The sequence below is a fragment of the Ursus maritimus genome, unplaced genomic scaffold (genome assembly GCF_017311325.1).
Source record: "Ursus maritimus isolate PB19 unplaced genomic scaffold, ASM1731132v1 scaffold_9, whole genome shotgun sequence".
Classification (NCBI taxonomy): Eukaryota; Metazoa; Chordata; class Mammalia; order Carnivora; family Ursidae; genus Ursus; species Ursus maritimus.
The window spans coordinates 34,943,748-34,955,682 of NW_024427107.1; the positions used below are offsets into that span (position 1 = coordinate 34,943,748).

The 11,935-nt window shown below is 36.1% G+C and overlaps 1 protein-coding gene across 1 annotated transcript in view; it reads right to left on the reverse strand.

The window, feature by feature from the left end:
* MMP16 (matrix metallopeptidase 16) overlaps positions 1–11,935 on the reverse strand; it is a 281,580-nt gene that overhangs the window by 32,885 nt on the left and 236,760 nt on the right. The window contains exon 7 of the mRNA XM_040625800.1: positions 1,996–2,134. Within this exon, the coding sequence (XP_040481734.1) occupies positions 1,996–2,134 (139 nt within the window). The remainder of the gene's footprint in view (positions 1–1,995; positions 2,135–11,935) is intronic.

Genomic DNA, 11,935 nt, shown 5'->3' on the forward strand with positions numbered 1-11,935 from the left:
CAGTATGATCGCAGAATCCTCATGTGCTTAAAACTAATGTACTATACCCCCTCCTTCCTCCAGGAGCAATCTGTAAAGATAAAATAAATCCTAGGTATACAATGTCATTTTATATGGATAAATTGTATCTCACTTAAAATATTACAGGTGTTTCTCATAGTCTATGTTTTCATTATCCTCATCATTACTATAAATTCATCTAGTTTGAAACCGAGAACAATTGCTTTTTTGAGGTGTTAAGATCCCCTTTTCTTTCCTTCTACCTCCATGACTGTTTAAACTTCTTTTCAGCCCTTTAGGCTCTTGGCTAATACATTCAATCAATCAATCAATCAGTCAGTCAATCAATCGATATGTTCTGCACTCTAGTTCTTCTCAGTTTCAGCTCAAACATCTTTTTTTGTCTATTTCAAGTTTTTATTTAAATCCTAGTTAGTTACCATACAGTATAATATTGGTTTCAGGAGTAGAATTTAGTGATTCATCACTTATATAAAACACCCAGTGCTCATCAAAAGTGCCCTCCTTAATGCCCATCACCCATTTAGCCCATCCCCCACCTCCCTCCCTCCATTAACCCTTATTTTGTTCTCTATAGTTAAGAGTCAATCCCTGGTTTAAGATACGGGGAATACAACAGTATTCCCTCTCTCTCTTTTTTTTTTTTCCCCTTCCCCGACGTTCATCTGTTTTGTGTCTTAAATTTGTTTTTCTCTGACTTATTTCACTTAGCATAATACACTGTAACTCCATCCACATCATTGTAAATGGCAAGATTTCATTCTTTTTGATGGCAGAGTAATATTCCATCACACACACACACACACACACACACACACACACACACACACCATCTTCTTCCATCTTCTTTATCCATCCATCAGTCGATGGACATTTGGGCAGTTTCCATATTTGTCTATTGTTGATAATGCTGCTATAAACATCAGGGTGCATGTGCCCCTTCGAATCAGTATTTTTGTATCCTTTGGGTAAATACCAGTTGCTGGTTTGTAGGGTAGTTCTATCCTATACCTTTTCCTCACAATTCTATCAATTCCCCAACTCAATCTCTTTCTTTTCCCTGCATTTCCCCCAACAGATTTATGACTTATTGTTTTGAAGTAAGTTTTGAGAATGGAATACCAGGCACTTGATTAAGTTCACTTATTAGAGAGAGAGAAAGCCCCCAAGCAGGGGCAGAAGGATAGGGAGAGCATGGAGGCCAACACAGGGCTCAATCCCAGGACCCTGGGATCATGACCTGAGTTGAAGTCAGCCACTTAACTGACTGAGCCACCCAGATGCCCCAAATAAGTTCACTTTACCAGGTAATCTCACTTTTACATGCCAGGCAGTTAGTATTTGTGCAATTAAAATTTGTCATTTAGATAAAGAAAAACCAATAAATTTTATTGGGTGAAATTAATTGGGTGAATTTTTTTCCTATTCATGAGTTTTCCTTGCCTTTATGAGTAATTTCTTAGTTTTCAGGAAACTAACAAACTTACTAAATCAAGTAAAAATTAAGAGTTTATACCGTACATGAAAATAAGAAGTAAAATAGATTTCATTTTATAAAAACAGCAAGTAACTCCAAATACTCTGAAAAAAACTCAAAGACCTTTAGTTAGTGGAAAAATGGCTTTTTATTATCAATTCATTCATTCATTTCATTTATTTTGGTATTTTAAACCAAATCTAAAAAATTCTAAGAAATCACACAACGCCTTCTAAATTTGACTTATATATGAGAATGCCATGTAAGAAAACATAAATTTGAGAGTTAAACATTATCATTGATTTTACTTCATTTATATTTCTTTTTTTTCCTTTTCATTTATATAGCTAGTCAACATACACAGTTCATTTCATAAGACGAATAAGCTACCTAACCTCACTCAATAGGTTTTACTTATTCATTTCTATATGTGCTATATAGGGCCCTGAACAAAATGACCAAAATACAACAGAACAAGACATGGGAAAATTCCTTACCTTTAAAGAAGACAAAATTCCCATCACTGTTTTCATAAACTGCATCGATACTAGGAGGCAAGCCCCGCCAGAAGTAAGTAATTTGCATGGGGTATCCATCCATCACCCTGTTGTTTCTCACTCGCCAAAACCACTGGTCCTGCAAACCAAGCAAAAGCATCTCTCAACAAACATGCAGGCCTCCATGGCATTTCCCTGTGCAATCTGTGACCCTTCTCAAACTAAACTACTGTCATTTTCACTGTCTCACATCAAAACTGTCAAAGAAATCAAGCTAATCAATTTGCTTACAGTGATCACAATTGTTTTTGTAGCTAACCACCTAAGCTCTGATCCATACAATTTGATTAAAAGATAATGTAAAAATATTTAACTTCAGCATTTTACATTATCTCCAGAGCTTTTTAGATGGAAAAAACAGAAGTAGCACGGACAAGTCCCTGCCAGATTTGTGGATTAAGTCAGTTTTCCTGAATAAGAGAGCAGCATATGGACATGTATACATTTACAGACATTTACAAGATCTCCATACCTAAAATGCTAGGGATGGAATAAAGAGGCCATCCCTCCTGCTATGCCCACATTATACCCAACATTCCCTGTATTTTTAATTAGTGTCCTCTTTCACCCTCAAATATGTTTTGGTTTGAATGGTAAATTATATGGTCACCCTAAATGAACAAAGTTATCTTGAAAAAAAATCATCACAGTGATTCCAATCTGGGTCAACTGCCTCTTCTATACGCTCTCACATTATCCTGACTTTACTCAATCATAGCATTGGTCATTTTATGTAAAAAATGTCTACTCTTACATCTAGTGAAAATAAATGACTTGCCCCATAGCAAATATTTATAAACATTGTTGAATTAATTAGCTTGCACAGAATATGTTTCACCATAAATTCTTACTAATGGCCAAAAAAAAAAAAAAAAAAAACCTTCGAAGAAAATGTTATACCTGATGACATTCAATTATTTTCTATGGAAAATTTCAGAATAAAGACTATCCAAAGTGTTAATATTAGAAAAACTAGGTTTGTTTTAAAATATACTATTGCACTTCATTTCAAAATTTTGAGTTTACATACAATATCTCACTTGGAAATCATATATTTGTACTACTTAGGTAAGTGTGTTTCATGAAAATACTTCCAATTTCCCCTACTTAAATATTAATAAGTGATTTAATATAGGGCTGTCCTAATCTTTTGGCTAACAATAGTTTAGCCTGACTAGATTTTCTAGGATTTATGAGTTATTCATATAGTCATTCATACACACATACACACATACACACATACACACACACACGCACAAAATCAACCGGGGATTCTTAGATTTCAGGTGATATGATAAAAATGAAACTTTTCCCATCTACACCAATCCGAATATAAAAATTTTCTTAGGAATTTTTGGATAGTTGTACTTCATTCTACTTATCCGGAGCTGTCGTCTCTACGACCTTTGTTATTTATAAAAAGAAGTAGCTTAATTAACAGTTCTAAGTTTGTATCCTATTCTTGCTCTGTCCCTTAATAATGGTTATCCTGGTTAAGATACTAGTCATTGAGGTATTACAAACTAATAACTGACTCATAATATAAATCCTGTCTTATTTTATTTTATTTTATTTTAGTTTAGTTTAGTTTAGTTTAGTTTTTATGTGGGCTCCATGCCCAGTGTGGAGCCCAGTACAGGGCTTGACCTCAAAACCCTGAGATCAAGACCTGAGCTAAGATCAAGAGTCAGATACTTAACGGACTGAGCCACCCAGGCAGCCCTAATTACTGTTTTAAGGACTTTCTGAGGTCCTGGTACACAGTTGGTTGTTACTATTGTTAAAATTATATTGAAACTAGTTATCTTACTTTCCTTCACAATCCTGTGTACAGTTTTAGCTGCTGTTCTTTGCTCCCTCTTCAGATTTCAGCCATATTATGACTCTAGCCATGCATCTTTTTCCTACCAATATCTTCTTATGTTATTAACCCTTTCTTGATAATTTTTATGGCACCAGGTAGCCTGAATTAATACATATCTTGATCCACATATCGTAGATACATTACACTGATTTTGAGATACAAAGTTATCCATGAAAAGACTGATCCAGGAAAATTACATGGGCATGAAGATCCAGGGCTTACTGCTAATAGTATGTGAGCAGATGATATTCTGATTATTTATTTTTATTTTTTAAAGATTACTTATTTGAGAGAGGGAGAGAGAGAAAGAACATGGCAGGGAGGGTCAGAGGAAGTGGGAGAGAGAAACCCAAGCAGACTGTTTGTTGAGTGTGGAGCCTGACAGGGGACTCCATCCCAGGACCCCGAGATCACGACCCGAGCCAAAACCGAGAGTCAGGGGCTTAACCAACTGCACCACCTAGTCGCACCTATTCTGATAATTTAAAAGGAAGCCAGGGTTTTTTGTCTAACTACGAGAGCTTTTAACTGGGTGTTAAAACTATGCCAATCTCTACATAAAATTTTTTTTTCAAGATTTATTTATTTTAGAGAGAGAGAAAGAGCATGAGTGAGAGGGGCAGAGGGAGAGGGAGACAGAAACTCAAGCAGACTCCGTGCTGAGTGCAGAGCCCAATGCAGGGCTTCATCTCACAACCTGAGCCGAAACCAAGAATCAGATGCTTAACCAGTGTGCCACCCAGGCGCCCCTCCACATAAAACATTTTAAGTTATTGTAATGTATATCCAAAAATAGTAAGAATGGCTAAATACCTACTGGATTCTGACAGAGAAATAACTGACCATGAATATTAATGGAACAATGAAACTGAAAGCTCTCTGAGCTGAAGGATCAGAAAAAAATCAGGTAAAAAAAAAAAAAAAAAGCCTGAAGTATATTCCAGTTTTTCTCAGAGAAGCACTTCACATTGTTCTATCACCCCAATCCTGAGACAAGGCCAGTGTCTCTTTGGGACAGACATATGCTGCTGTGTGAAGATAGGAACACAACCTCAACTTGCCACTAATACAGGAGGAAATGGAAATTTTGCCTCAAGATAGGCATAGTCAATTTGCAAAATCAGAAGGTAATATGGAGTCATAGGTGAATTCAGAACGATTTCTCATTGACAGCAGCCTTGGCAGACAGCGATATAAACTGCCGATATTCAGGTTTTGCTTCTATTCAACTTATCCACAACTCATAGTGGTAGAAAGCAATGGTACAAATAATTTAGCAAGCACTCTGTCACAGAGGATGTAAACATATCACAGTCACTATAGATTGCCATTTCAGAAATTGAGCTTGTGAATGATTCGTAGAGAGAGGATATTTAAAATGCTATTTAAGTCTCTATGCAAATTTTCCTTCTAAGTGAAACCTCCTCTGACCACACTATCTAAAATTGAATTCCCTCACTCCACCCACCCACATGTGCTTTCACTCTCCCTCCTCCCCTGCTTTATTTTCCTTCACCGTGTTGATCACTGTTTAACACAGTACATGTTTTATTTATTGTTCATTCTCTCTCCATTAGAATATAAGCTCCACAATGGCAAAGATATCTGTCTTTGTTCATTCGTGGTTCCCCATTTCCAGAAAAATGTCTTGCACATGGTAGAAGCTTATTAAATATTTCTTGAAAGGAAACAGATTTAAGGAGGAAAGGACAAAGTAAAGATAAGTTATTCTTTTAGAAGTCAAAAGCTATGCAGATGTCACAAGAATACAAAAATTTCACTTGAATAGGCAGATGTTTAGTATGTATTCCATTATTTAGCAAGGTATGATACATAAAGGTGTACAGAAAAAGAAAGAACATGAGCTCTAAATCTGTTGTTTCTATCTTATCACGGGCCTTTTTTTGGCTACAGCCCTTATAAAAGGGGGTGGAAGGGGTGGAAGCATACCCTAAAAATAATCAAAACTAGCACATTTGCAAAATCAACTCATGAAAAAAAAATAGTCCTTAAAAATTACCAAAGAGGAATTCCTACTTAAACACCAATATTTCACTTTAGATACAAGTTTACACAAATTTTTCTTTCCATGTAGTGTGGGACCCAGGCAGACCACTTCACTTTGTTCACAAAGATGACAAATACACAGAGTATTGCAGGGTGTATACCACAAGGCAGCAACATACAAGAGAAATTTGATTTGCTTTTTTTTATTCTCTTTTAAATTCTGTCTTAATACAGGCATATTGTTTGCTGACAACTCTAGAGAAAAAGTATCCTCCTGCTGTGTAAATACGGAGATCAGTTATTGATCTACTCTCAGGAGAGGGGGCTATTTTCAGACTTTTTAGAAGCTAATTAGCAGACGTGATCTACTTTTACTTCTCTTCTAAAGTATAGATTCGTTATTTAACCAAAAACTTGATGTAAATCTGTGAATGCCTCACGTGTCTAAACTGAACATTTCCAGAAGGCATCAGTTGCTCCCTCAGCCCTCGCCCGCCGTGCCACTGTGGGCTTCCTCCAGTCTTCCCCACCTCTGAAATAGCATCTCAAAACTCTTGGTTCCTTGCCATCATCACCGTCACCATCCTACTCCGAGCTGCCGCTGCCTTTCACAGAGATGACTGGAATGCCAACTCAAAGCTACTGATTTGCCTCCTACTGCATCTAAAATGGAGTTCAAACTCGGTCCCTGTCTCCAGCCCCTGCACAGCCATTGCAGGTCCCTTTTGTGCTCATGACGCTCTACCTACATCGGCATCCTTTCAGTTGCTGACAGAGTAAAGGTCTTTTCTTCCTTAAGACTTCTCCTACACCGTTTGCTCTACTATGATTGTTCTTTCCCTTCCTCGCACCATTCATCCAATTAACTGTGAATCCCCTATGCATTCTCAGCTGAAATTTCCTTCCCACAGAAAGGCCTTACCTGCCCCCTGACTGAAATTAGGTGACCCTGTTTATACTGTTCCACAGTAGTCTGTAATTTCACTTTACAGCACTTACACCATCTGTTACTATATTATCATTTTTAAAGTGACACAATCTTCCCCTGCTCCACTGTGCTATATGCCCATAGAAGAAGGGACAGTATGTTTCCTTACCACTGAATTATCAACTTTGGGAACTGAGTCTGGCATATTGTAGGAGACCCACACATGCTTAATGAACAAATTTCTCTATTTTTTTCATCATACCACTTTAGGATGAATAATATACACCTGAGATTATTCAAACCTAGGTAACTGCTTAATGTGAATATCAGACTATTTATTAAAATGACAGTCTTATCAAGGAAACTCACTAGCTACAGGGAAAAAATACAGAACAGCATTTGTCTATAAATACAGATTTGTTTACAAGCAATCATGTACTGTTTTGGGGGAGGTATGATGTGGCCAAGAGAGTGTTGGGGAAATCTGATGTTCAAAGTTAACGTGGTTCCTATGAAAAAAAAATCAGGCATGTAGTAATAGTGAATGAAAGACAAAGTTGTGGCAATAATAAGGGAAAAAGCAATTTGCATGAATGCTTAAAGGGCAGAGGAAAAAATGGTGGCCTTTTGCTCTGTGGTAGGCCTGTATTTCCTTCTACTGCTTCTCAAAGCTGAAGGAGATTGACACACCCAGCCGAGTGCTCACCAGCCTGGGCCTACCCTTGCTAGCCAGACTTATCAAGCAGTCTCACAGGACTGGAGTTTGGGAGGCCTCAGTGCATAGACCATTATGTACATCTGAGCAAGAAGAAGAAAATGGCAATGAGTTCTGAGCCTTGGACAGACATCCACATGTTTACCATCCCAGGTCACTGCTTGTTTGAAGGGGTAGGTGGAATGAAGGGAAATTTGAGGAGAAGACTATTGATGGCCATGCTGGAGTTACAGAAAGGAAAAGTCTGCCTTGGTACAGCTACTATTGAATAGCTAGTACTTTCCCCATTCAACCGATTCATTGCCTTAGATAGACTTCAAAACCACAGAGTAAAAATAAATGATGAGAATTTCTTACAAAATTTAATATTTAAGCAATGTTTAATAATGCCATATGCTTGACCAAGCTCGTACATAATTACTGAACCTATTGGCATAAAAATTGATAAAGATAAATGCCAATTATTAGGTTAATTTATTCATTGTTAGCAATATACAATACTAAAAATCAGCCCATAAATTAGCTGCTGTTTAAAAAAAAACTTTATTGAAATAACTATGGATTCACATTACACCTTTAAGAAAGAACAGATTCCTTATACTCTTCCCTAACCTTCCCAACTCTTAACATAATTACAGTACAATATCAAAACTAGGAAACTCAGATTGATACAACCCACTAACACTATTAAAATTTCACATGCACTCATGTGTACATGTATGTATTTATGCTAAATTTAACTGGGAAAGTGTACCTTTACAACACAGAGATACAGTAGTTGCCACCTTAAACAAGCGATCAAGTGTATCAGACATAATGGAACTTTGATATTATACGCAATGCAAAATAGAATAGCTAAGCATTAAAGGTCACAGAATCATTCATGAAGTACAAACAGGTAGAAGCCCAACATGTTTAAACTAGAATCTAATTGAGCCTTTACACCTAACTTCTTCCAGTTTATAGGAAGAAAGGAGTAAGTTAAATGACACTTAAAAGAAACAATCAAACACATTCCAGCATGTGCAATCATTTATAAGACAACTGGCCTGGTCTCAACAAGAAAACAACAACAACAAAATGTCATGGGGAAAAGCTAGGAAGAACTGTCAGTTAAAAGATCTAAGTAGACATAACAACCAAATTCAATGCACAGGTAGTCCTTGGATCCTGTATTTAGATATGAAGTTTCCTGCTATCAACAACTTTCTTTCGAATGTTTCACCAAAAACTTGGGCATGCATGTTGCATTGGTCCGTCTCTCTCTCTCTTTCTCTCTCTCTCTCTCTCTGTCTCTCTCTCTCTCACACACACAGACATAGAGAATACAGGCAAGCACTTAAAATTGTTAAATCTCGATATTAAGGGTACATTATTCATTCTTCCAACTGTTCTGTATTTTCAATTTTTTTATAATAAAAAGTTTAAAATACAAACTCAGTTTAAAAAACCTGAAAATACATATGCAATTCCCTTATGATAAAATACTATTATATTATCTCTAAGTATTTGCAATGGTTAAATAGTATTTTGGCTAGCAAATGTAAGATTATTAAGCCTCCATTTGAGCCATTTATTTTTGTTGTATTTTTGTAAGAGTTATTGATTGATTTGAGAGATGGGGGTAGGGGCAGTGGGAGAGAATCTTCAAGCAGAGTCCCCACTGAGCACAGAGCTAAGCTTGGGCTCCATCACATGACCCATGTGATTATGATCTGAGCAGAAACCAAGAGTCGGAGGCTTAACTGACTAAGCCACCCAGACACCCCCATTTTAGCCATTTAAATTTGTTACTGTAAGTAATGCTACAACCAACATCTTTATGCTTTAAAAAAGAAACAAAACTATGTCCGTGCCAATTAATTAAGTGCAATTCATGCTCCATTCAACAGTAACATATGTGAACTGAAAATAAAAAATCACACCTTATAAAACCACACAAATATATTATAAATGCACTAATTTGATTTCACACTATTGTATTCAAATTTACTGCCTGTACCAAGAATTATAAAGGGTATTGTAGCATTTAAAGAAAGAGAACAAGGCCGTTTACATTTAATTAGCTATATTTCTTTTTCAACGCTGGGAAAGAAAAAGTAAAATTATAACTTGGAGGAAAAAAATTTCTAAGGGATGCTTATTAGATGTATCTGGCAAAGACAATGCCATTCTGGGAAGCTTTCATTATCTTATCACAAAAGCTGACACACACTGGCTTTTGGTATATAAACCTTAGGAGAAAGCCTGTTCAAAGCAACCACTAAAATAGACTTTTTCACTAAGACAGTCATGAATTTCTGCAATGATTTTGCAGGCACAATTTTCAGGGTTCATCACAATTTTCAAAGATTAACCCAATGTAATTCTGGGAGAAATAATGCTGCAGTACATCTCAGTAGGTCTGAAGGGGAGCAGAATATGCCATCCCAAAATGTGCCACTTTGGCATGTGGCTATTTTGAGCTGAAGGCAATCAAGACCCAGCAGTTTCAAGAAGAAATTTTACTTCTCCCTTAACTACCTAAAAAAATTCAGATAGGGGGCCTGGTGCAGAAAGAGAGCTATTACCAGAGATAACTTTTTATCGGAACAACCAGTATGTATGGCAAGGCAAACATCTAATTACCAAACATCTGCTTTTCTTTTCTTTTTTTCTTTTTTTTCTTTTTGTTATTATGTTATGTTAGTCACCATACAGTACTTCATTAGTTTTTGATGTAGTGTTCCATGATTCATTGTTTGCGTTTAACACCCAGTGCTCCTTGCAATATATGCCCTCCTTAATACTCACTACTGGGCTAACCTATCCCCCACACCCTCCCCTCTGAAACCCTCAGTTTGTTTCTAGGAGCTTTTCTTATGTCCTGTGAATTACCCTCTTCCCCTCTGAAGCCCCAGGTTCCTATCCTATTCCTTAGCTGGTGATAGCATATAAGCCTTAATTGCCTGGCTTACCTTTGGGTCTTCTGTTTTTATTAGGCTCCATACAAATAGAATTAAATTTACTTTTCTTCTGTTAATCTTTTTTTTATAATAATATTTTTTTATTATATTATGTTAGTCACCATACAGTACATCCCTGGTTGTTGATGTAAAGTCATTAGAATCTGTCTTATGTCAATTTAATTATTAGACCAGCCAAAGAACCTACAAGGACAAAAGGAAAATTCTTCCACCTCTATGGGTCAAATCACTTTGGATAGTGTCTACATTTTTGAAAAATGTTCAAAACACAGATTCACGATAATAGGGGAAAGAAGTAACATATTAACGGGGACTCTTCCAAATCATTTCAAAATTCACAATTCTGGAATATTCCTTAATGTCTGACTATTTTTGAGGAAGAATGAAATATAAATTATTTTAATAAATATATGTGTTTCAAACGAAGGGAGATATGGCATTTGCTGAATATTTTGTTTACTACTTATGCTAAATATACACAATAACTTCTATAGTCTCCAAATGTTAAAAAAAAAACAAACCTTTGTTTTCAGATTAATTTAGATTGAAAAATATGGACACCAAAAGGTTAAGTGATATGTCAGATGTGGATCACTTTCTTGTTAATTAGTATTTATTAAGTCTTGACATAAAGAATACTAATTTTTGAAACTTAAAAACTCATAATTATTCATGCATAACACATAATAACATAAATATTTATGGTTTTTAATCCATTTACATATGTGAATAATGAATGTTTAAGAAGCATTGCTATGCCACAAATGTGCTTAGGCCCTAGAATAGAAAGATCTGAGGAAAAAGAGAAAAATCAATGTGTGTATGTTGACCCTGTTTTCTTTTTAGGTCCTTACCTTTTTTCTTGTTTCTTCTTGCATCCACTCTTGTTCAGAAACCACTTGGTGATGGTTATGATGCAGAAAAGAACAGTGTACTAAAAAATGCTTCATCAGCGCACTGCACTCAAGGTAAGGAGCCTCAAATTCCAGATATAATTGCACCACACAGTACTATGACGTTTTGCTTTTTTCCCCCTCCTTTGGGATCTGAGGATCATGCATACTGGCAGAGAGATCTACATTTCAATTCACATATCATATAATTAAGTGTCGAAAAATATAAAAGGTTTCATTCCTCCAACTGCACTAGCAGTTCTGGATTCCAAAAATATGAACTCTTTCAGAGTGTACATTCAATCTAGAGGGGAAAAGAGGCAAACAACTAATTTCAAAAGACTAATGTGAAATGCTGTTATTGCTGCCTCTATAAAATGGGAACTACCATTTAGTGAATATAATGAGCCGGAAAACAGCTGTGTCATTAGCACACCTATCAAGAATTACCGTCACTTTATTTTTGACCTGAAGAAAGATGCTTCATTTACAATAAAAACTGTGTTC